This window comes from Lemur catta, chromosome 7 (assembly GCF_020740605.2).
Source record: "Lemur catta isolate mLemCat1 chromosome 7, mLemCat1.pri, whole genome shotgun sequence".
In the NCBI taxonomy this organism is placed as follows: domain Eukaryota; kingdom Metazoa; phylum Chordata; class Mammalia; order Primates; family Lemuridae; genus Lemur; species Lemur catta.
This window is the reverse complement of record NC_059134.1, coordinates 55,582,263-55,609,694: the sequence shown is the minus strand read 5'-3', so window position 1 is coordinate 55,609,694 and position 27,432 is coordinate 55,582,263. Positions and strand designations below refer to the sequence as shown.

General features: G+C 39.1%; 1 protein-coding gene across 5 annotated transcripts in view; it reads right to left on the bottom strand.

The window, feature by feature from the left end:
• The window catches only part of PAK1 (p21 (RAC1) activated kinase 1), a 153,110-nt gene that overhangs the window by 58,687 nt on the left and 66,991 nt on the right, over nt 1-27,432 (bottom strand). For 4 of the 5 annotated variants that reach the window (XM_045557287.1, XM_045557289.1, XM_045557286.1 and 1 more), the window contains 2 exons: nt 13,748-13,958; nt 200-300 (listed from right to left, as the gene is read on the bottom strand). In XM_045557287.1, coding sequence (XP_045413243.1) covers nt 200-300; nt 13,748-13,937 — 291 coding nt within the window. In that variant the 5' untranslated portion in view covers nt 13,938-13,958. The remainder of the gene's footprint in view (nt 1-199; nt 301-13,747; nt 13,959-27,432) is intronic. The other variant, XM_045557290.1, reaches the window with a different exon arrangement.

The window sequence follows — 27,432 nt, the reverse complement described above, 5'->3', positions numbered from 1 at the left end:
TATTTAAGGAATGGAGATTAAAAAGCTTCTCTGGGTACAATTCTGGAGATGATGAAAGTGTCCCTCTCATGAATGCAAGAAGAATGTAATCAGGGTCTCAGACCAAGACAGAAGCATTAGGAAGATGAGAAAGAATTGAATCTAACAGTGCATAGCCAGAACTCTAAAAGACCAAAGGCCTTTCTGTTAAACGACTTACCGTAAACTCCCCTGTGACTGCATCAAAACCGACATGAATTGTGTGCTCAAAATCTGAAGGAAGAGAAATCTCTGGCCGCTCCTTCTCCTTCTTTTTATTTGCTGCAAGAGAAACAGGGAAAAGGAAATAAAAAACAGGGACATTATTTAGTTTTTAGGCTTATTTTAGCTCTTATGGAGCTATAGGCTTCTTTAGAGAGCAAGGTCTGTCTACTTCATATATGTATTTACAGAGCCCAGTTACAGACCTGGATTGGAATAGATGCTCAATGTATGTTTAAAGACTTAATTTTTTGTTGAAGTAAAGTAAGAGAGGAGCAGAAAAAACATTTGTCAGAGTTAATAGCCCTGGTTATCCCACTAATTAGCCAGTCAATACAGGGCAAGTCGTCTCTTTTGTGAAGTCCTCCTTGATCTCTAGGTTACCCTCTCCTCCATTCCCACAGCATCAATAGAGTAATTTCCTATTTTAAGTGTTTATCTTCCCTATCAGACTGAGTTCTAAGTACAGGGGCATGTCCAGTTTATCATAGATTCCGAGAGGCTAGCTCACACCTGGCACAAAATAGGTGCTCAGACAGTGGTGAAGAAAGGAACAAATGACCAGACAACTACCTTAACTGGGCAAGGAGTCTATGCAACCTGCCTAAGACATGCAAATTCTCTCCACGGCAGGAATAAATGTTTCATTTCACCAGCTCTGGCCTGACTTTCACAAAACTTGTTACTCAGCCCCTATGAACTCCGTTTTAAAACCCTGCTGTCTGGGAGCCCAGTGCACTAACCAAAAGAAATTCTGAAGTTCTAATGCCTCCACAGACCCAACATAATTCTAATAAAATGTAGCAAAACGGGGGCAGGGGACACAAGAAGGTCTAAAGTCCAAGATAGTTTTACCTCTACCTCACCATAGTACATAGTCCAGAATCTCTGTTTTCCCATTTGAACAATGAAGAGGATGGCCTAGATGATCCTAAGGGCGCTTTCAGCTCCTACATTCTGCGAGTCTATGGAAACAGGAAGACGCACATTCTCAAAGCTGTCGATTTCTTCCTGAGACAGCAACCCAATTCTTAATGGGTATTTCATATAAATTAATATTATCTCATACAATCACCACAATCCTGAGAGGCAATTTTTACTTGCAGATTAGCAAACTGAGGAATAGACTTGCCTACAATCATTAAGTAATTGAAATCCAAAAGGGCTGGCTTCAAAACCCTTTATATTCTACTTTACTTCCCCTTATATTCTACTTTATCTCCCCTAAAGAATTTCAAGTTGAATTAAGAAAACACACTGTAGTGTAACAAGAAGTAATGTTAAGAACTTACCACATATACCTAACATGACATACATTACTTTCCTTCATTCTTACAATCCTATGAGGTAGATACTGCTACTGTCATTCTTACCATTCTATGAGATCAACATTACTACTGTCATTTTACAGATAGGGAAACAGATAGGAATAATTTACTCCTACAGCTGGTGAGAGCTAGGATTTGAACCCAGCTCCGATTCCAAAGATTCTTTCTTCAGTATCTTTTTAAAAAATTATTATGGGTACATAATAGTTGTATATATTTACATGATACATGTGATGTTTTAATACAGGCATACAATATATATTAATCAAATCAGAGTAATTTGGGCATCTATCACCCCAGAGTGATTGGGGTATCTTAGTAAGAACTACTTACCTACCTGTGAATTGTTAGGGTTTAAGCTATTTATGCACTTGGCAATTTCCCTCCCAGAAGCAGCTGCTTTGAGGGAGAAGGCTAAGGGTATACCAGGGCCCCAAGTCAAGCAGTCATTTATGACATAAGTCCATCCGTCTTCCTCATAGCTAGAATGCACGGGGGTCATGTGGCAGGGCTTTGGAACTGCTTTCTTTTCCAAACTGCTTTCTGTTTCTAAATTCCCTCAGATCTAATCACTTAAAAGGTTTTAGGGAAGTACAACTATATTAATGTTTTATTTAGATTTTCATACTTTATATCTATATATTTTTATATATTATTTCTCTTACATATTATTAATATGCTATATAATATATCATAGACATGGACTGTCAAATACAAGAGGAACTTTAGTAATGGAGACCCAAAGAGAGAGTGGCTCAGAGGAAGAGTAGTTTATAGAAAAGAGCCCCAGGGAAATGAAGTCATTTAACACATGAACACACTGGGTAATGCTGAAGTCAGCTCTGCTTCTACGGCCTGTGACCTTTGAATGTACTCCATATATTCCCACCACCAAGTTTTTGCTCCCTTTGTCTCCTCCTTATATGGAATGCTGTGCCTCTCATTCTCTCTGTCTCAACCATCTTTTAAAAACTGGCTCAAGTCCCACTTCTTCCAGGAAGGATTTCTTGACCTTTCCTCTCCCTGTGAATCCCCAAGTCACTAAACTTGCTACAACATCATACATCCAGTCATTTCCTGTCTTATATGATTCCTTGCTATTTTTAAGACCTAAAATGTAAGCTTCTTGAGGACCAAAACCACGGCTTCTAATTACAACCAATATACTTCTGAATCTCAACCTAGCACAGAGCTTACTAAGTTCAAGAACATCCTAGAAGGTATTAGAAAGTACCTTGGAGACCATGTAATTCCACTCCCTGAGGAAAGAGGCCTTGAGAAGTAAATTGACTTGTCCTGATTCACGGAGCACATGGTTGTAAGCCTCAGTTCACCTGGTCATGTATTTTATTCTTCATTATACCCCCAAGCCCTACTGACTGATTTGACTGGAAGCAACTACTGACTGGAATAACAGTTTAACAGACCAGACCTGGGGTTCAAGAATAGGAAGGGCCTGGCTGAAGTGGGAAAAGAGGGAAGTAGAGGTAAAAGGGAAATATCCAGCTGACAGGATTTAGCCTGGGTGCTGTGCAATTTAGGCTGACTACTCACCAGCTGGGGACCACCAGCAGGAAACAGTGTTCCTGAGGCAGGAATGTAGGAAAGAAATGGAGAAACCACACAGTCCCAGAGTCACCTGGAACTCAGTCAATCCCTCTTGGAAGTAAACACCACCTCCCTCTCATGGGCATAGCCCTTCACAAAGCCCATTCACAGTCACTGGCTCCTCACAACAAACCCAGGAGCTAGACAGCATGGATCTCCATTTTATAGCTGACAAGACTGAGGTCAGGGAATTAAAAGCAATCTCTGTCAGTGGGAGGAATCTTGGGCTAGGAGTCAGAGGAAGAAGGATTCAGTGTTATCTTTGCTATTAATCTACTATGTGACCCTGGGAAAGTAATTTTCTCGAGTTTCAAGTCCTCAGTCTGTACATAGGACAATGACCCATGCTCAGAGTGTAGATGAAGGTAGGTAATAAACCTCCTTTCTGGAGAATATAATACCTGAAAGAAGTCATAAAGGATGAATAGCAGTTAGCCAGGTAGAGGTGGGGAAGGGCATTCCAGAAAGAAACAGAATAAGCAAAGGCCAAGAAGAGTAAACACGTATGATCTTTCTCCCAGCTTTCTACCTGCCCAGCACATCAACCAAATTTCATAAACTCTTACTACGCATGTACTCTGAGCTTGAGACTGGGGGAAGATACAATGAAGAAAATAAGCAAACTAAAGATCCTGATAATCTCATATCCCAAAGGCCACAGACCTCAATCCCCCTGGGACTACTGCTTTTGTAGCAAATTTTTTTATGATGACTAGAAGTATAAGTCTGGAGGAATCTGATGAAAATTTATGTCTGTACAAAAACTTCTACAAGAATGTTCATAGCAGCATTATTCATAACAGTCAAAAAGTGGAAACAACCCAAATGTCCCTAAACTGATGAATGGATAAAATGTGGTATTATCCATATAATGAAATATTACTCAGCTTTAAAAAGACATAAAGTCCTGGTCCATGCTACAACATGGATGAACCTTAAAAACTTTATGTTAAGTGAGAGAAGCCAGTCACAAAAGGCCACATACTGTATAATTCCATTTATATGAAATATCCAGAATAGGCAAATCCATACAGACAGAAAGTAGATTAGTGGCTGCCAGGGACTGAGGAAAGGGAGAAATGAGGACTAACTGCAATGGGTATAGGGTTTCTTCTTGGAGTGATGAAAATGTACCAGAATTAGATAATTGTAATGGTGGTACAATCTTGTGAATATATTAAAAACCACTGAATTGTACATTTTAAGATGGTGAACTGTATGGTATGTGAATTATACCTCAATTTTTTTAAAAAAGTAAATGTAATTTACTATATTAAGAAAATAAAGGAGAAAATACAATTAATGCAGAAAAAGTATTTGCTGAAATCTGATCTCAATCATGATTAGATACTCTTAACAAACTAGAATTACTTAATCCAATAAAAGCTAATTACCAAAAACCTGGAGCAAACATCATACTTACTGTGAAATGTCAAAACCTTTCCCTCTGAGATTAAAAACAAGAGAAGGCTATTCCCTATCACCACCTGTATTCATTATAGTACTGAAGGTATTAGCCAGTACAATTAGGCAAGAAAAGGAAGTAAAAGGAGGAGGATTAGAATTGCAATTTATAGATAATGTGCTCATGTACATGAACATAGAAAAGTCAAATAGGAGAAAAAAAATCTTCATGCTTTAGAGTAGGCAAAGATTTCGAAAATAGAACAGAAAGCATTAGAAAGAAATAAATGTGACTATATTAAAATTCTTTCTTTCCTTTTTGAGACAGAGTCTTGCTTTGTTGCTCGAGCTAGAGTGCCATGGCATCAGCCTGTTCAAGTGATCCTCCTGCCTCAGCCTCCCGAGTAGCTGTAACTACAGGTGAGCACCACCATGCCCAGCTAATTTTTTCTATTTTTAGTAGAGACGGGGCTCACTCTGGGTCAGGATGGTCTCAAACTCCTGACCTCAAGAATCCACCCACCTCGGCCTCCCAGAGTGCTAGGATTACAGATGAGCCACTGTGCCCGGCCAACTATATTAAAATTCTATCAGACATCACAACAAGCATCTATCTAAGATACCATTAAGAGCAGAGTAGAAGATATTTGTAACATATATAACTGAAAAAAGACTTACATCTAGATAAGAATTCCTACAAGTCAATAAGAAATATTTTTTAAATGAGCAAATAAATTGAAAAGGCACTTCATAAAAAAGGATAACCAAAAGGCCAATTAACACATGAAAAGTTGCTCAAGCTCATTAGTCATCAGATACCACTCTGCACATACCAGATGGCTAAAATTAAAGACTGGTAATTCTAAGTGGTGATAAAGAAGTGGAATGACTGGAATTCTTAGGGACTGTAGTAGGAATATAAATGGAAACAACCACTTTGAACTTTTGGTATTATCTACTGAAGTTTAACATGAGCCATGTCTGTACCCAGTAATTTTACTATGTATATAAAACCTACAGGAATATGTGTACACATGTATCAAGACATGTACAAAAGTGACCAGAAAACATTATTGATAATAGTCTATTACTGAAATCAACCCAATATTCAACAGTACAATGGAAAATATTCCTATAATGAGAATATTTATACAGCAATATTATACAGCAAGGAAAATGAACTACAGCTGTACATAAAGCCATGGATAAATCTTATGAACAATGTTGATCAAATGAAGGCTGACAAAAGAATATACATTGTGTGATTCTATATATGTCAAATTCAAAAACAGGCAAACTCATTTACAATGTTTATCTTTGGGAAAGAGAGAGATGTTAGTGCCTGGAAGGGAAAATACAGAAAGCTTTTGCGGGGCTGGTAATATCCTATTTCTTGGTCAAGAAAGTGACCACATAGATGTGGCCATGGTGGTAATTCACTGAGTTGTACATTTCTGAAGTATACAATTTTCTATGTTAAGATTTAAAAATTCAGTGGAAGAAACTATAAGAATCATGGTTCATGAGCTATATGTGATCTTACAGACCATTTAGTCCAACTTAATTCATTTTATGGATTAGAAAAAATTGAAGCCCAGAGAGGTTCAGTGAGTTGTCCAAAGTCACACAACAAATACATGAGAATACTACAATAAGAACCAAAACTATTATAAAACATCTCTCCCTTAGAAAATCTTGAACACGGCCAAGTGCGGTGGCTCATGCCTGTAATCCTAGCACTCTGGGAGGCCAAGGCAGGAGGATTACTTGAGCTCAGGAGTTCAAGACCAGCCTGAGCAAGAGTAAAATCCTGTCTCTACTAAAAAAAGAAAAATTATCCAGGCATCAGGGCATATTCCTGTAGTCCCAGCTACTCAGGAGGCTGAGGCAAGAGGATTGCTTGAACCCAAGAGTCTGAGGTTGCAGTGAGCTACAATGACACCACTGCACTCTACACAGGGTGATAGAGCAAGATTCTGTGTTCAAAAAAAAAAAAATATTGAACACATAGTCACCAAATCTCCTCCTAGTATATCATATGTATATCAATGTTTCCAATCCTTGTTGACAACAACTATATAAGTGAATTAGGAGGACATCAAAGGAAAAGGGGAAGAAAGGAAAAGAAAAGGAAATGGGAAAAGGTTAGAGTGTAAAAGAAATAAACAGTATCTGAGATTTAGTTTTAAGAGGCCAGGTTTACGTTTTTGGCCTCAGTTTCAAATATATTATTTGTCCCAGAGGGCTAGGCCCATAACCAGAGCTTAGAATCCAGCTTCCGCCATTACAGTGAACTCTTAAGGACTTCCTGGGAAACCTGTCCTTGGGTCTGCTTAGTCTCAGAGCACAAAATTATTTAATCTGGCCTTGCCATTAGCTCTGTCTAAACCAACAGGAAAAGCGGCCTGTATTTAGGGAGAGAAAGGGCCATTCTTTAATCCCATCTTAGAAGAACCCTTTTAAGATTTGTCATTTTATACATCTCCTAACAACTCTAAAGTTTTAATCACAGATTCCAAGAGAGAATAATGCCTGCAAGCAATAATAAATAATGAATGACTACCACTAAAAGTACTGCCAACTCTTAAAATGATGGCAGTTTATACAACACTTTTCACATCTTTGGTCTTATAATTCTTTCAACAATTCTATGAGACAAATATTATTATATGACCATATTACAGGTAACATAACTGGCTAAGAAAAGTAGAACAACTTACCAAAGGTCACAAAGTCAGGGAAGGGCAATGGTGATAACTTTAGTGCTCAAATTCCAGTATAGCTGCTTCTGTATGTGCTGTGTCTTCCTCATATTGCAGACTAAGTGAATATGCCAGGGAGCGGTAGAATGAATGCTATTAAATGCAAATTTGTTTTAAAATAGGTTCACAGGCCCAGCCAGTTCTTTCTACTGAAAGCACTAGTCTGAACAACTCTAAGCTGGGAGACTTCAAACACTACATAGTGTCTGAAGACTAAAAGAGCACAGTCCAGAAGTCAAGAAACATTGGTTCAAATTCAGACTTCATGAATCACAACTGTGCAGCATGTGACCTTGGGCAAGTCACTGACTCTGAGCCTAAGAGTGGTGAACAGCAGAAAGGTTCTTGGAATCACAGAGAGGTCCATCTCAGCTCTGCCATTCCCTAGCTAGGTGATCTTGGGTAAGATAGTCACTGTGAACCTCAGTTTACTGTCTATAAAGTAAAATATTTATCTACCTAAAAGATAAACTGGTATACTTCACAAATATCAAAGTTCCTAATATAATGTGTCATACCCAACAGGCATTTAATAAATAGTACCTGGGTTACTGTTGTTACTATTTTATTGGTATTACTATTTTGTTATTCCTATTTGTTATTACTATTACTATTTTTATTACTGTTTTTACTATTTTCAAGATCAACTAAGTTAAAGAAAAGTATGTGTTTTGTAAACTAAAGAGATTTACAAATAGGAGTTATCATTAATATAAGAAACTATCAGAGCAATGTTTTTCAACCTACTCATTAAGACAGAGAAACTGCTTAAGGAGAGGAAATAAAGTGGGAAAAGAAGCTTACAACCTCTCCCATCCAAATTTTAACCCTATCTTTGGCTGGCCCATTAGGCTTTCTGATAGCATGGGAAATGAGGCTGACACTGCAAAATCCCATGTTTCAGAATAGCCATCAAAGTTTTAGCAGAAATCATTGGCCTTATTTTTTTTTAATTATATTTAAGCAGCACCTCTCATTGGCTCAGCTGAGCTAATCTGAGCTCAAGGCAGTAAAACATTCCAAACTTGGAGAGATAAACACTGACATAATCCAATGTTAAAATTAACTTTGCTAAACTCTTCCCAAGCTCAGAGAATTCCACTTTGGTTGTGAAAATGCAGTCAGCAAAAGATTTCAAACTAAATGCTGCAAGACTTCTTAGAATAAACCAAAGGCTCCAGATTCTAACCACAGATACCAGGCTTTCCCACATGAAATTCTGCAACTCAGCATCACCTATTATAAGCCCTCAATTACAGCTTCTTTTCCAATCATTCATGCATCCCCCAGGCATACATGGAGGCCATGCTGGAGGTCAGCATTAGGTAATGCCCAAAGACATTCTACCCACTGCCAGCTCAGATCTCAACCGCTACTGCAGCCCACAGAGAACTCTCCTTTCTCATCTCCCAAATCTCCCTAGAAACCCAGAACTACTCCCCTAGAAATTCTAACTCCAAAAGTCTGGGTAGAACCCAGGCATCCATATTTTTTAAAAGCACCATAAGTGAATCATATATGTATGTAACAATTAAGAACAACTAAGAGAGATAGTATATTATGATGGAAAAGATAATTTAGGAAGACTTAGTTCTACACTTATCCCTGCCACTTTCCAACTGTGAAACCTTGAGCAATTTACTTTTCTCTAAACTTTGATCTCCCCAATGGTAAATGAGTTGTTGTAGGTATCAAATAAAATAAATGTGGTTTCCATTAAAAAAATTAAGAAATCTCATATTTGTATTATGTTTTGCAGTTTAGAAAATGCTTTTACATCCACTATGCCAAATGACAAAAGCCTGCTCATGATGTAAGGTGAATGGGAATTATGATTATTCCCACTTTACAGGTGAGGATGTTGGAATTAAAAGAAATTTAAAAAAATAAATCACAGAGTTAACAAATATCAGAAGCAGAACTCTATCTAGGTTCTCTTAAGTCCAGTTCTAGACTGTAACTCTATGCAGCTGGTATAAATTCTCAAATCCTATGTGAAAGGCATACCACTTCAAAGACTGTCAACACTGCTGTGTATCCTGCTAGGACTAAGCTGAGTAGCTTGCTAGTTGAACAAAGTCTCCAAACAAAAGGAAAAACCTCAAACTTATTTTGATGTACACATTAATTATGGCCATCAAGGGTCTTAAAGCAAAGGTGTAAAACCTATGTGCCCAGGGCAAATATAGAAAATCTATAACTAAAGGATAAAAGAGAGATTACTAGATCCTTTTGCAAAAACTTCTTATAACTCTGTTTTTTACTTCTATGCTTTCAACCTATAGAGATGCAGCTTTGATCTTGAGGCTATAAGATTTATTTTCAGATCAGATATTTAGCCTAGGGTTACTCAGCTAGGATTTCTAAAAGAACCTCTGGGTCTACAGCTCTATCACTGATTTTAAAGTACTTTACAGTGACCTAGTTTCTTTTCACCTATACAGACAAGCCTGATCCAACCATATCTTTGCAATATCTCAGTTATGTAATTATAGGATTTCAAAGCTAAAAGAAACTGTATGTGTCCACTGCTCTGACTTTCACTTTTTAGATGAAGGTACTGAAATCTGCAAAGAAGTAATTGACCCAAATCAGGCAGCCAATTTATGGGAGAACCAAGACACATCAGCACATAAGATTGTCCCTTCAGTTCCCAATTATGTCCGAAGGTTCTGCTTCCATTTGCTGTTTCAGGCAGGAATCTTCCTTTTCAAAAAACAGCTTTATGGAAATGCAATTTACATACCATACAATTCACCCATATAGTATACAATACAATGGCTCTTAGTATATTCACAGAGCTTGGCAAACATCACATTTTTATCACTCCAAAAAGAAATCCTGCCCCTCTTGGCCATCATCCCCTAGTCCCAACTGCCTCACCCTCTTTGTAGCCCTAGGCAACTACTCTACTTTTTGTCTATGGATTTGCCTATTCTGGACATTTCCTATAATTGGAATCATGTAATAGGTGATCCTTTGTGACTTGCTTCTTTCACTTAAAATAGTGTTTTCAAGGTTCACCCATGTTGTAGCATGGAACAGAACTTCATTTCTTTTTGTTACCAAATAATATTTCATTCCACATTTTATTTATCCATTCATCAGTTGATGGTATATTTGGGTTGTTTCCACTTTTTGGCTATTATGAGTAATGCTGCTATAAATATTAATGTACAAGTTTTTGTGTAGATGTATGTTTTTATTTCTCTTTGGTGGAACTGCTAGGTCATATGGTAGCTCTATGTTTAACCTTTTGAGGAACTGCCAGACTGTTTTCCACAGAAGCTGCACCATTTTACATTCCCACCAGCAATTATGAGGGTTGCAATTCTTCCACATCCTCACCAACACTTGTTATTATCTGTCTTTTTTATTGTAGCCATCCTAGTGGGTGTGAAGTGGTATCTCACTGTGGTTTTGATTTGTATTTCCCTGATGGCTAATGATTTTGAGCATCTTTTCATGTGTTTATTGGCCATTTGCATATCTTCTCCAGGGAGATGTCTATACAGATTCTTTGCCCATTTTTAAATTATTTGTCTTTGAGTTACTGAGTTGTAATAGTTCTTTATCTATTTTAGATACAAGTCCTTTGTAAGATACAAGTTGGGAAATTTTTCTCCCTTCCGTGGGTTACTTTTTTACTTTCTTGATGGTGTCCTTTGAAACACAAAAGTTTTTAATTTTGATGATGCCTATTAGGCAAGAATCTTATTATCCTTCCTAGTTTGAGTCAGCAAGAACAATTTAAACTTTTTAATTTAAAAAGTCCTTTCACTGCATGAACTTGGGCTGAAAGCCTACTTATATAGAGAGATCAAGAATATTGGTGGAAGGCCCGGCGCGGTGGCTCACACCTGTAATCCTAGCACTCTGGGAGGCCGAGGCGGGTGGATTGCTCGAGGTCAGGAGTTCAAGACCAGCCTCAGCAAGAGCGAGACCCCGTCTCTACTAAAAATAGAAAGAAATTATCTGGTCAACTAAAATATATATAGAGAAAAAATTAGCTGGGCATGGTGGCGCATGCCTGTAGTCCCAGCTACTGGGGAGGCTGAGGCAGTAGGATTGCTTAAGCCCAGGAGTTTGAGTTGCTGTGAGCTAGGCTGATGCCACGGCACTCACACTAGCTCAAGCAATAAAGCGAGACTCTGTCTCAAAAAAAAAAAAAAAAAAGAACATTGGTTGATAAGGTATAATATTAATAATAAATACAAACCTAAATTGAGGGATAAACAAAGTGGCTATACAGGTGAGAGAGGGTTTCAGGGCAGGGTAACACTGCCTAGATCATAGCACCTCTACCTAGGAAGTTGGCAGCTACTATATAAATGAATCAGCTAGGAAATAAGAGTTAAGCACCTTACTCATATCTCTTCTATCCAGACCCCATAAAGCCCACAATGAAGGTGAAATAGAAGTGATAAACACACATAAAGATACAAGCCAAAAATACTCATTAAAAGTCCTCAGTAGTTCTAACTTCAGTGATGTAACAAATATTTACCATATATGAGATGTGCCTATTAGATACCTCAAATACAACATGTCTGAAGTCTTCATCTTCCTCGCTCTCCAACCACCAACCTCCTAATTTGTTACTTCTTCCTGTGTTCCCTATTTGGTTAACGATACTACCATCTACCATCTCCCCTATCTGTAGTAATGTAGCTGTGTTAGTCTGTTTTGCATTGCTATAAAGGAAATACTCAAGGCTGGGTAATTTATAAAGAAGAGAGGTTTATTTGGCTTATGGTCCTGCAGACTGTACAAGCATGGTGCCAGCATCTGCTTCTGGCGAATCAAGATGGAAGGCAAAGGGGGAGCCAGTGTGCCACATGGCAATAGAAGGAGCAAGAGGGGGAGGAGGAGGGGCCAGGCTCTTTTAAACAACCAGTTCTCACAGGAACTAATAGAGTGAACTCACTCATACCACGGGGAGGGCACCAAGCCAGTCATGAAGGATTCGACCCCATGACCCAAACACCTCCCACCAGGTACCAATCTAACACTAGGATCAAATCTCAACATGAGATTTGGAGGGGCCAAATACCCAAACCCCAAACCATATCAGTAGTTATATTTTTTTCTTTCTTTTTTTAGAGACAGAGTCTGACTCTGCAGCCCAGGCTGGAGTGCAGTGGCCCAATGACAGCTCATTGCAGCCTTGAATTCCTGGGCTCAAGCGATGCTCCCACCTAAGCCTCCCAAAGCACTGGAATTACAGGTATGAGCCACCACACTGGGCCTAGTAGTTATATTTTTCTACAATGTGAGATATTTTCTGCAATTCACCATTGTGTCTGTTTTATTTGCCCTACTGTTTCAGAATCTCAATTCTGATTTTAACATGTAGTCTACTAGCTATGTCTCCCAGTCTCTACTCATCAACAAAAGAGTAAAGAGAAAGAAAACTCACATTTGAGTACCTTCTGTGCGGAAGGAACTGTATTGGGAACTTTGCATGTAATCTCCACAACCACCCTTTGAGATACCTCAGTTTTAAAGATAGGAAACTAAGGGTAAAAGAATTAACTGACATGCTTAAGGTCACTAGGCTGGTAAGTAGTGAACCAGGTCTATCTGAATCAGAAGTTCATGATAACTATTTACAGACAGAAGGCCCATTTCTTCAGCACACTACAGGAACAGGGACTTGCAAGCACACTGAGAACTTTCAGATCAACCGCCACTCAAATTAACATTTTTGGTGTCAAACAAAAGTCACCTATCCATGTGGACACCAAAACCTCTACTTCACTACCTTGTCCATAAGGATCTCAGTGACTTTTTTCAGATGCACTGTTAAAATCCTGATTACTGTTCTAGAAGTTTTATCAATAAAAAGGAAATGAGGTTGCCCCGTATGACTTATTCATAATGAACTCATGCTGAGTCCTAGTTATTTCTGCTTCCTTTTCTCAGCCATTACTTGCCATTCTTACTGATATATAATCCCCAAATCTGGGTGTGGGACCAGGAAGTCTGAATAAATAAGAAGCAATCAAGATTTTGGAAAGAAGATATCCCAAATGAAACTAATTTAGAAAAAAAATTTTATAAATAAAGATAATTCAATATTGCTTATATTTTATGATTTCATAAACAGTTTAAGAGAAGTTAAGTAAATAAATGAATGGCTTCAGATTGTCCCAAATCTGAGACAATAATTCTAAGAGAATTATTATTCTCTTAGAATTTTGCTCAGATATACTTAATAAATTGCAAAAATGGGTCTACTTTCCATTTGGCTTCAGCCACTTTAGGAGGAAAAGACAAGGGAAATATTTAACAAGAGAAGTCATTTAAAAATTAAGACAAGGAAGGACAGATCTTTTATCTAAATTACCAAAAAAATGTTTAAAATTTTTTGCATACAAATGAGAAAGAAATGAAATACTGTACTTTTATCTCCAGGTAAGATGGATCGGTAAAATCGGTCCTTCTTTTTCTTCTCTTCTGGGTTTGGAGGCAGAGGTTTGGAACCGTGGTTGAGGGTTCCAGCATCTTTGCTGCCAGCTCCAATCATAGTGCTGGTGTTTCTCATCGGAGGGGCTGGGGGTTTGTCTTGAATGTCTAAGCCGTTATTTGACATTGTCAGCACCACCAGCAGCTACTGGAATCAGAAAGAACATAATAATTCTTTTATTATTTTTGAGCAAAAGGAAATACATGTTAAAAAGATTTAAAGAATACAAATTACAGAGCCCTTCCTTCAGGGCCCAACTCGAGCTTTTCCACTGCACGCCATGAATATTGCTAGCCTATTCAATCAACAGTACTCACTGATGCAAATGCCTACTCTGTGCCAAGCACTGCTGAAAAGTCACAAGGATCTTGCTTTTCTCTGTATTCCTATATCTGAGACATTGGAGAGCACAGAAAATCCCCATGATGTAGCTGAAAGCAGATATTCGGCCCAGCAAAAACTGTGAATCCCAGTACCACTTACTAACTTTAGAGAAATTCCTTAACCTCTTGAGTTTCATTTATTCATCTATATGAAGATTAAATGAAACTGTTAACAGCATTCCACATAGTAGGTGGGTTACACTTTCCCTCTCTGGAATGGACCACATATCAAGGGTTGGCAAAGCTGCTGTTTTTGTAAATAGTTTTATTGGAACACAGCCACATCATTCATTTATGAATTGCCTATGAATTTTTTTCACCTGCCACTAGCAGAGTTGAATAGTTGCAACAGAGAATGTATGCCTGCCCACAAACCTAAAATATTTGCCATCTGGTCCTTTACAGGAAAAGTTTTCTGATCCCCGAGACTATATCATCTCTCTAGTATCTCCCTCCTCTAAAATCCTACCTTGTTCTAAATATATGTTGGCCAATGCAGTAAACATCCTGTCTTACATGGTGTTGGATGTATTGGCAATCTCCAGTGCTTCTGAGAAATAGAAGGAATAAAATCTAAAAGAAAAGGCCGGGCGCGGTGGCTCACGCCTGTAATCCTAGCACTCTGGGAGGCCGAGGCGGGTGGATCGCTCAAGGTCAGGAGTTCGAGACCAGCCTGAGCAAGAGTGAGACCCCATCTCTACTGAAAATAGAAAGAAATTATCTGGCCAACTAAAATATATATAGAAAAAATTAGCCGGGCATGGTGGCGCATGCCTGTAGTCCCAGCTACTCGGGAGGCTGAGGCAGTAGGATTGCTTAAGCCCAGGAGTTTGAGGTTGCTGTGAGCTAGGCTGACGCCACGGCACTCACTCTAGCCAGGGCAACAAAGTGACACTCTGTCTCAAAAAAAAAAAAAAAAGAAAGGGGAGAAAATCCCTATCACAAGCTACCAATAGTTTTAATGAAGATATGCATTATTACCTTAAAATAAGTAAGTGTCCTTGACAATAGATAGACATGAATATATCCAGAGTTAAAAATGTTTCTCGTTATTCTTCCATGCTACTATAGAAATTATATCTTTAAACATGACTATTTAGAATATAAACTCCTTAGAGTTAAACATAACGGTGCTTTACAGACTAGCGGCTTCAAAAAATCGGCACAATAATCACCAAGAGCTTTTGGAAATATAGGTGGTCCTGGCTTGACAACCCCCCCGCCCCCACCCAAAAAAACTCTGATTTAGTGTGGCTGGGTTAGGGCCAAAATTCTATATTTTGAAAATTAGTGATTCCAATGCCAGCCAGATTTGAATACCACTGCTTTAGACATCAATTACTTAAAGTGGTTTGAGCAAAATCTATAGGAGGTCTTTCTGATATTTTCTAATAAATGAAGAACTTACTGATCCCTTTTATACAGTTTCCTCCTCCATCCTTTCTCCAGGGGCCATCTGTGACCTTAAAACACATCATTCTTCTACTTTTAAAACCCTTCATTGACATCCCAGAATAAAAGCTAAAGTTCTTCAGCTTGCTTTCAGAGGCCCTCTATTATTTGACCTAGCCCATCCATCAGCCTCATTTCCCATCACTACCACTCCCGCTAATTCGCCTTACACTCTAGCCACACCCAACTTCTTCAACTTCTAATACACCATAGTTTTCACACTCTCATTTCTTTATGCATGCTGTTCCCTCTACCTAGAACGCCAATTTCCCTATGCTCAAACTGTGAATTCACTTATCCTTCAAGGCTTAATTCAACTGTTACTTCTTCCATGAACATATCTGGAAGTGGGTTCTTACCTCCAAGAATTTAGGTGGACCCCCACCCCCCACCATCATGCTCCCAAGACAATGGGTATATTTCCAGGTTATCATGTTTATTTTTATTGTTATAATTGTTTACAGGTATGTCTTCCCTGGGATGCAGAATGTTCCTCAAATATTGAGCCCAATTTTGTCATCTTTGCAATCCAACAGTGCCTTGTAAGGTATCTAATTCACAGTGAACTCAATAAATATTTTATTTAATTAAATTTTGTGCAGGGATGTGTATCTTGTCATCAAGAAGTTTAGTACAGATGAAATTCAATGTCCTTCACAATTTGACATTGACCATCCTTACGAACTAAGTCACCACACCTAGACAGCCTATATTCAAACTATGCCTCAGAAATCTCTGTTCCTCTGAACTAGCAAAGTATTCTTTCTTATACACACACACACACACACACACACACACACACACACACACCACCATACTTTCTGTCAATTATTTCTCCCTTCTCTGACTGATAAAAATCTTACTCATCCATTAAGGCCAAGCTCAAATCCCATTTCTTTGTATGATTAATTCATCCTGACCCACCTTTGGCAAACAACTGCTTCCTTCTCTTTTGCTTGATTGTCCAAGCAAGCAAGGACAATCTTGTTCATTTAAATTAATTCTGTGGGTGATGTGTTTTTTATCCATTTCTTCCAGTTTCATTTCCCAGATTTGCCTTTCCTTTCCCTCCCAGCTGCAACCCCAGTCCCTCAGCTCCCCAAAGAGAGCTTTTACTGTGTCAGTTCTCAAATGCACCTTCCCACTCCCCGCTGCCAGTTCCAAAATTACACTCCCTACAGCCACCTGATACCCTAACCAAGCCCTTCCTTGCCTCCCAGGTCCTTCACCAACAGCTTCTTTGAATGTAACTAAGTTTCAGGCCCACAACCCAGGATTATGCCAAGAAAGGCTTCACCAAACTTCCCAATATAAGCTTTTCTTCCTTTCTCAGTCCTTTTACTATGTTTGGAGAATTCTCAGTGGTAGATATTCACATTCAAAGAGATTTCATATTACTTAAAACTTAAAATCTGTTGGTTGAATCTAATATCTGAATCCTTTTTACTACCTTCCAGCCTAGGTCATCCAGCCTATGCTTGAAAACCTTCAATGATAGGAAATCTATAATCTCCAAAGACAGCCTATTCTACCTTGGGTCACCTCATTTAATGAGTTCTCATTTATATTAAAGCTCTATCTATTTTATACTGCATTGCAATAATTTGTTTACACATTTGCCTCCCCCTTCACCCCCTTCCCCTGCTAGACTTAGACTATGAACACCTCAAGAACAAAGTTCATGTCTTATGTATTTCTCAATCCCCAACACCAGGCCTGGCATAGAATAGGTAATCAATAAAGATATTTGAACAAACAAACAATAAATGAACAAATAAAAGAACAAATGAATAAACAAGGAAAAAAATTACTTCCGTTAGTACTAAATTCTATCTCTTAGAGCTATTTAGAAAAGTCTATTACCTCTTCCCCAGACAGCACTTTAGATACTTGAAATAATCTTGCAAGAACACCCCCCAAAATCTCTCAATGCTAAACATTTTCAGTACTTTCAACTATATTCACAGCACACAATTTTGTGCTTTCTTGATCAAGCCCTTCAGATCTTACCTTAAACTGAGGGTTTCTATCCTACTTTCCAACCAGCCCTTTCCCATAGGCCCTTCACAAGTCTTTCTTCTCTTTACATTCATTGATCCCCTCACTGGTCATTTTGTCCATCTACACTCAGCACAATAATTAGCACATTTTAAAACCTTCACCATTTTAAACTTTGTTTGTAGGAAAACAGGTCCAAAACATTAATCCTGAAAGGAGAAAGAAGAAATACAATTGCGTAAGGAGAGGAAACACATCTTAATCTTCAAATAGTCTCTGGGCCAGGCGCGGTGGCTCACGCCTATAATCCTAGCACTCTGGGAGGTCGAGGTGGGTGGATTGTTTGAGCTCAGGAGTTCAAGACCAGCCTGAGCAAGAGTGAGACCTCGTCTCTACCAAAAATAGAAAGAAATTATATGGACAGCTAAAATATATATAGAAAAATTAGCCGGGCATGATGGCACATGCCTGTAGTCCCAGCTACTCAGGAGGCTGAGGCAGGAGGATCGCTTGAGCCCAGGAGTTTGAGGTTGCTGTCAGCTAGGCTGACGCCACGGCACTCACTCTAGCCCGGGCACCAGAGTGAGGCTCTGTCTCAAAAAAAAAAAAAAACAGTCTCTGCAGGCCAAAGGTTCAGGAGGATGAGAAACCAATGCTTTCTGACATGCTGTAATATAAAGCTAGGCTTGAGGCCAACATTCACTCAGATGGCACCATTCTATCCATTCTGGACACAAAACAAATATAACTGACAGAGAGAAAGATAGACTGAACACATTCTATTAAGGTACCAGAGGCTCAGGGAGCCTAATAATTTATGGGCAACTAATTATCCTGAAGTATTAATTATGAATCAACTGAATGGTTATATAATAAATGCAGGATGACTGTGAGGTTTCAAAAGGGCCATTAGTAGGGTGATAATTTAAAAGATGACTGGAGTTAAGGTCAGGAGACCTGAGTTTAAGGCTTGGCTCTGCTCTTTATTAGGTATGGTCCTTACAGAAGTCCCTTCGCCTATTTGGTGCTGCAATACAATGTTCCCCACAGTGCAGTCTCTAGACTTAACACTGGCCAAGAAGTAACCAAGGAGGAAAGGTACTTTGTGCCTCTGTTGGAGCATGCTATAAAAAGTGTAAAGATACAGTGCTAGAGTAGAAAGAAGGGAAAGAAAACAATTTTCAAGTAGCCACTGTGTGTATCAGATATTTCACATACTGAATAAAAGTGGACAGGGATTCAGAGAAGGAATGTGCTCACCAACAACTACCTCTTTCTACTTTATTACCCTGGATTCTATAGCCACTGGTATAAAACAGAACCAAGTTAACCTAACATTTTAAGATATACATACCATCAAAGCCAGAGGCAACCCCAGAGGTCATCTAATCTGACCTCCACATATTACAGGTAGGAATATTGAAGTCTAAAGCGCAAGAGGAAATTGCCTAAGATCACATGGGAATCTATAGGTAGAGTAGGGCTAGAACCCTCTTTAAACTGATAAAAATTTTACTCATGGTAAAACTCAAACCTTATCTTTAAACTCTCTGCCAAAAGATTTTCCAACTAAACTGTTCTTGAGGTAATTCTAGACCCTTTGTACCTTTTCTGACCTGAATTTTGCTATTTTTGATTTATGTTGTGGTCAGTCAAATCTAGCCAATACCAAATATAAAAATATATAAGCACATTTGAGCTGGACTTGACTAACATTTACTAAATGTCTACTATGGGCTAAATACCAGAAAAGACAAATGAATTTCTGCTCCTCAAATTAAAAAAATATAACATAAACACAGGGTACATAATTAAACACACATGAAAGTTCTGTACACCTTTTGCTGCAGTTGCAGGTCCTTCACTGAAGTATAGTTCAAATCAATAAACTTACTGAGATACATGTAAGGTGCTATGCTAGAAGCCAGGAATAAATAGCTAATAGATAGATAGATAAATGAATAAGACATGACCCAACCCTGTAGGCTCTCATAGTCTAGTAAGCAAGAGGCAGAACCTAGAAAACCACAACTGTGAATAGTTCTGTAGAACAGTACAAACAGCAAAATGTCCAAACACACAGGCAGGATAGACTAAACTGAATTGGAGTGATCTGTGAAGTTTCACAAAATAGGTGGTATTAAGAGTAGTGGCTTAAAGAATAAACAGGTCAGACTAGTGGTCTTTTACTCAGAGTAGTAGAATCCCCTGTGAGCTTTTTTAAAGCTCACCAGTGCTGAAGTTTTATACCAGTGCTGAAGTACTTATAAGTGTACTAAAATCTGCAATGTACTTTGAAATGCATTTTTAAAAAGTAAGATAGATTAATGAACATAGGGATGTGATATAATATGCATGTCAATATATAATGGATGTGATAAAGTTAGTAAATGAAAATGCTAATGGTAGAAGAATCTAAGTGCTGGGTCCACAGATATTCACTATAAAATTCTTTCAATGTTTGAAATTTTTCCTAATAAAATATCAAGGCAGAAAACACAAATGCTTAAGCTCTACTCCCAGAGTCTCTGATTTAATTGGTCTGGGATAGGTCCAAGCACTGGCATGAATATAGTACCTGACCCAAAGAAAACAGACAATAAATGAATGAATAACTTTGATGGAGAAAGAAGATGGCAAATACAACCACAGAATACCATAAATGTGAAGTACAGTGTGGCGAAATGTAACATAAAGTGGAAGACTGAAAAAGTGGGACACTGCAGATCACAGCAGGCCTTTTATAGTCTGCACCACACACAGCACTAGTCAGGAAAAATGGTTCCTTCTGTGCAGTTCTAGAGCTGGGCAATAAATGCCCCATGTTAAAAATAAAAGATGACACTTGTGATTAAAAAACGAGGCTGTGGAGAGATGGCAATGAGAAAAGAGGTGTTGCCTGTAGGAAGATACCAGCTGATATCCATCTGCATAGAGAAGTCCGTGATGCCCTGAGCTTACACAGTGGGGCTTTGAGGTTGAGAGAGTCCATTAAACCACCTAACAGAGTTGCTGAAATTCTAAGAAACAGTTTCCCTGGAAAATCTCCAGGAGTAACCATCTTTACAAATAGGATTTCGGCCGTCATTTGGGGCTGATATTTTAATAATCACTTACATTAGATTGCACTTTGGAGTTTACAGAAAACTTGGAAATCTATTTAGTAGATATCATTTTTCTCATTCATTAATGTAAATATTTATTCATCACCTACTGTTTGACAGGCTATGCTAAGTGCTGGGAATAAAACAGTGAGCAAATCAGAAGAAGAAAGTTTCAGAGATGTTGCCAGTTACTCAGGGTCACAGAGCTAGTGGGCAGCAGAGGCAGGGACCTGAAATTATGTCTGTGTGGTGAAAGAACCACTATACCACACTTCACCGTTGACTCTAGAGGCAAAAGAATGGACTAGATAACCTCTAATATTACCTCTAGACAAGCTCTCTGGCCATTATTTAAAATGAAGGAGGTAATGGAAGAAAGAATAAAACCTATTCCATACACTAATCACATTTCTTAGTTCAAGCAACCCAGAGCAGCTGCAACTGGCATGACCAACAATCCATCAGGGACTGGGGAGTACTGTATGCCCTTGACGCCTGGTTATGAGAATTTGATCTTTAATTAAATCATGCCAAGAGGTTTTCTTTGGCAAGAGACTGGAATGCTGCAGTCTTAAATTTGCTGAGGGATGTCCTTCTAACACGTCAAAGACATTCCCACTATGCAGCCTCCAGCCACATGCTCTGGTTTAGCAACAAGAAAGCAACTGCTGCAATAGCAAGTGGGAAAACTGTTGGCTGTTTCTGGGCTGTTAGAAAAGCTACTTTTAATTTCTGATCCTCGGTTTCCTATCTACTTTACAGAGTTATGAGAATTAAAAAGCATATATAAAAGCACCTAGCATACTGCCTGGCACAAAACAGATGTTCAATAAATATTTGTTCCTTTCTCCCACCTATTTTTCTAGTTTCCTCTCTACTTTTCCCTAAACTAGTCATTCCAGCTTAATATGCTTTCATGCTCTTAACTTTGCCCAGGCTGTTTTCTCTGTCTGAAATGTCTCAACTTGTCTGCCAAGCAAAGTCCTACTCATTCTTCAAGGCCCAACTTGACTCACTTCCTCTATGAAACCTTCACAGAAGCCCCCTTACCTCCACTGTTCCCTAAAATTTAATAGCATTTTATACATAGAAGTATAAATGTACATATGTATATGCAGCAATTTCCAAATTTCACATCAACCATAATGCATGCTTGTTGTCCTCACCAGGCCATGAATACCTCAAGGGAAAAAACTGAGTCTGTTTAATCTCTATATCCCCAGCACCGACCCAGCACAGACCAGACCTGGTACACAACAGGTAATTAGCAAAGGTCCACTGACTAAGGCAGCCTGGTTTAGCAGAAAAAACATAGGATCTAGAAGGATCCTGAAGAATCAGCCACTTTCAAACTTTTATTTTATGGGATCCTGAAACCTATAGGGGTATGCAGTCTACTTAAGATCACGAAATGAAGGAATTATAAAGACATGACTAGCCTCTGAGTAGTCTGTTTTTCTTAAAAACACGTTTTTTACATTAATTATAATTTGAGACAGAATGAACAAGGGGCTGCACCTGGTAGGCATCCTACAATTAAAGAGGTATGAGAGGCTGCAAAGTGGAGTAGAAAGGGCACCGGGATTTGGAATGAGAGACTTAAGTTCTCTTAGGCTGGCCCAGTACCTCCAACCACCCCTCCATGCACACCTACACATCTCTCTCCCTCCTACCTCCCAGTTACTAGAGTTACTTGCAGAAACCAGTACTTATAGGTTTTATAATCCTCTCTGTACCATCTTGGGAAATCGATGACCTATGGCCCCAGTTGAGTTAATCCCCACAGTTAAGGCAAACATTCAAATTTCAGCTTCAAACCTCCAGACCTCCCATTGGATGATCTGCACTGAGAAAACCTGAGGCCCTTACAATCTGAGAGATGGAAGTAACCACAAAGGCCACCTAGTTCAAACTCCCAGGAAACACTGAAACCTACTGTACTGTCTCATATATGGTTGACCTTCCAGCCAATGTCAGCCTGAGCATATCCTATGATTTCCCACACTGCCACATGCTGCCTCAAATGAATAGTTTCTCTTGAAGTGTTGACAATCACAGTATGAAAAGGGACTGCCCTCCCTCCTCTAAAAGACAATCAGAACTAAGCCAATTAATCCTTCAGTGTCCATTTACTTCAGTCATCCACGATCCCCAAACGCCAACCTTTTCTGTAAACCCTCTAATCTGACCAAATTCCCCACCCCCTCCTAACTGTCGAGCCCTTCCACTATTTCCTCTGGAACTTCTCATCTGTCATTGGCTAACTCCCCTTTGCCTCCTTGCCTTAAAAGAAATCTGGCTATCACCTGAAGAAGAGACTTCTCCAGCAGCCCTCTCAACTCAGTCTGTTTTCTCTCTCACACCCAACCTTATCAGTGTTGTCCTTAATTTTCAGTGCCATTTCCAAATCATTTATTTCCCTTTCTGTTGCAAAGATCTATCTCTATTTTCCTTTGAGTAGCTTCCACTGGCTGCTATCACACTTATTTACAGCCTACTACTCACTTCCTGGTCACTCCCACTCAAAGGCTTTAGTTCCTGGTTCAGTCTTCCGTACCTCTGCAGTCAGCATTCTAGGTGACTTGAACAGCCACAGTGATGATTTATCAACATGCTGACCACTCCATTTTCTGACCTCCAGCCCATGTTACCCAATACTCCCATGATTACACCCTGGAACTTATCACAAAAATGTTCAACAACTTTTATATCTAAAATGAATCTTATGTACCCTAAACACAACCTCCAACCTCCTATCCATGCAGCTCACTTGCTCCTGAATTTCCACTGCACTTCCTAGATTTCATTTTGAGCTCCAAAAAACTATCTATCAGTCCCCCTGCCTTCACTTCTCTCTTTACCTAATCATAGTCCATCAAAACCACTCAAACATCAAAACCCATCAACCTGCTTCCCCTTCCTCCCTTTCCTAAATTTAATTGGCAAAATCCCAACTTTGGGATAGTTGAACTTAACTCTCCTACTGTCTCTATACTGGAGCAGCCTAATGTCCTAGAGAATATTACAAAATTTGGTTCACAGCTTTCACTTGAAAGTTATCATTACCTTCTGCTATGGTTTCAATGTGTCCCCCAAAGTTTGTATTAGAAATTGAATCTTCAATGTAACAGTATTGAGAGGTGAGACCTTAAAGAGGTGATTAGGTCATGAAGGCTCTGACCTCATGAATGGATTAATGCTATTATCGTGGGAGTGGACTAATTATCACTAGAGTGGGTTCCTGATAAAAAGGATGAATTCAGCCCCCTTCCCTTGTCACTCTTGCTCTCTCATGCTTTCTTGTTCTTCCATCTTCCACCATGGGATGAAACAGCAAGAAGGCCCTCACCAGATGTGGCCCCTTGACCTTGGATTTCCCAGCCTCCAGAACTATAAGGAAGAAACTGTCTTTTCTTTAGAAATTATCTAGTCTGTGGTATCTTGTTATAGCAACACAAAACAGACTAAGATGCCTTCCTGCATGTAATCACCTTTTCTCAAATTGGACTTCCCACTGACTCTGCCCTTTAGCTGATGAGCTTACTTTCAATGAGAAAACAGAAATCTTTGCAGAACTCCATTTTCCTATTTCCAAGTCTATGTGTCTCCCTACATCTGAACCCACATCCTCCTTCTTCCTTCCAGTTACAATAAAGGAAGTGTCCTTCCTCTCATCAAAAGCCATTCTCTCTTCTCCCTGTATTCCTTCACTTACACTGCCTTGCACCAGAATGATCTCCTCTTTCAGCTACATCAACCTTTTCTTCTCCGTTATATATATTCAGTCATTCAACAAGTATTTATTGAATATCGACAACATACCAGTACCAATCTAGTTGAATAAGACAAAGTCCCTGTGCTCATAGTTTATGGTCTAGTAAGAAAAAGAGATGGAGAAATAAGCAAATAAAAACCCAGTGTCAAGCCTATATGTGTGTGTGTGAATATGGGGAGCAGGGAAGGTCTGGTACATAAGATAAGGTGATCAGAACAGGCTTCTCTGAGGAAGAGTCACTTAAGACTTGAATGAAATGAGACAGCAAATCATAACATCGGGAAGAAGAGCATTTTAAGCAGAGGGAGCAGCACTCTGGGAGGCCGAGGAGTCCGAGACCAGCCTGAGCAAGAGCGAGACCCTGTCTCTACTAAAAATAGAAAGAAATTAGCTGGACAACTAAAATATATATAGAAAAAATTAGCCGGGCATGGTAGCGCATGCCTGTAGTCCCAGCTACTTGGGAGGCTGAGGCAGAAGGATTGCTTGAGCCCAGGAGTTTGAGGTTGCTGTGAGCTAGGCTGATGCCATGGCACTCTAGCCTGGGCAACACAGTCAGACTCTGTCTCAAAAAAAAAAGAAAAAAGAAAAACAAAAAGCAGAGGAAGCAATAGAAATGTCTTAGATGAGAATATACTGGGCACACAGAACAGCAAAAGGCCAGCAAGACTGAAGTTGAATGAAGGACAAATGTGGTAAAAGACTGAGATAGAGATGTAACCAGAGGTCAGATTGTATAGGGCCTTAGAGGCCACAATAATAAATTTGGATTTTGTAGCAAGTGTGGGAGGACAATGAAGAGTTTTGAGCAGTGATCTGATTTACATTTTAAATAGACCTGTCTGCAAGAAGAATAGGCTGCAGGGGAAACAACAAGTGGAGAGACCATTAGGAAGTTAGTACAATAATCCAGGTGAGAACTGATGGTGGCTTAGATGATTGGCAGCAGGTAGAGAGATGTAAGTCAAAGGTAGATAAATTTTTAAGGTAGAGTCAAATGGCTTATTTAAAGGTTGAATGTAGCATGTGATAAAAAAAAGGAAATCAAGAGGATCTCTAAATTTTTGGCCTGACCTGAGAAATATTGGGTGAATATAAACATGCTGTAGTGTCTCCTATTCAACACACACACACACACACACACACACACACACACACACACACACACACTCCCCATCAACATCTTCCTCCAAACACCATTTACTTCTTTGTTCCTCTTCATAGCAAAGTTTCTCAAAAGAATTGTCTACTTAAACTACCTCCCCATCCACTTCCTCCCCTTCTGTGTCCCAACTAACACGCTACCATTTCATCAATCATCCCCATCTTGCCAAATCAAATGGTCACTTTTCTGTCCTCACCTTACTCAGTCTCCCAGCAGCATTCAGAATAACTGACCTTCCTTCTTTTTCAAATATTCGACTTTCTTGTCTTCTGGGGAAACACACTTACCTGGCTTTCCTTCTACCTTTCTCTGTCTACTCCTATCTCCTTTGCAGACTCCTTCTCCAGCTATCCGCCACATGTTCAAAGCTTGGAACCTTCTTTACTCATACACTATACTCTCCCCTAGATGATCTCATCCATTCCCATGGCTTTATATACCATCAATACATGATGGCCCAAGTTTCTATCTCTAGACCAAACAGCTCCTTTCTGACAGATAACCATCTATTAGACAACTCTGCCTGCATTTCTCATCAATACCTCAAACCTAACATGACCAAATGGAACTCTCAGTTTTCACAGCATCTATCATGAATATTAATTATATTTTTTAATTATTATACATCTTCCTCAATAAATGGAAAGCTCACAAAGCAGCAATTAAGTCTGTTGTGTTTACCAATGTATACCTAGCAACTAAATAGGGCTTGGCAAAAGTAGGCACCCAGTAGACATCAAAATTTACTAGGCCCTGTCTCTGCCCTCAAAAAATTCACAGACTAATGGGAGAGGCAGACACATAAACCACAAGAACAATACAACATGGTAAGCGCCACTACTGAGTAGTGAGAGGAAGCACATAGGTGCTGCATGAATCCAGAAGAGGGCCCCTCAATAACCTGGGAGTTAGGGAAGACTTCCTTGAGAAGGTGACTTCAGATTTTATTTTTACAGGATAAGACTAAGTATAGCTATTAATGTCTACTATATAATTATTATTTTCCTTTTTTATATATAATTGCTTTTAAGCTTTGTAATAACCCTTCAAGTAGGTATAAATATCTTCCATTTTATATATGAAGCATAGAGAGATTAATAATCAGGTAACTAGAACCAGGATTTAAACTGAAGTCAACCTACTTTGAAGTTCCCTTTCCCCGCCCCCCCTTTTTTGCTATATCATAAAAAGTTACTAAAAAATTTTTTATAATTGCTATCTACTATCTGTTTGACCTTAAACAAAGCACTCTTGTACGCCTCTTGGCCTCCATTTTGACCATGGGGCTCAATTACCAGTCCCTAAAGCTTTCTTGATCTAGCCCACTCCTTTTCCTTTATTCATTGATGATTGAGGCTTAATTTTAAACCAGTCAGTGGCAACCCTAGACTTTTAGGATACAGCTTTTTTCACAACTTGAAAATGCACTCAGGAACAACCACAATAACATCTGTACAGCACTTTACAAAGCATTTTCACACGTTATTTTGTCTGATCTTCACCAACCCTCTGAGGTATTAAATCTCTATTCTACAGAGGCCTGTGGAAGTAAAATGCCTAGCCTAGCTGCATCTGGTTCTGGACTCTACAGCCTGTCAGAAATTGAATTTAAGAAAATGGAGAGGGGAGGAAGGAAAGGAAGAGATCAAATGACTCATAGAGGGAGCTCAGCACAGAGCCACCCAAGTGGCCTCAAGCCAGAAGTGAACAGGGATGAAGTTCATTTCCCTTCCAAAGTAATGAG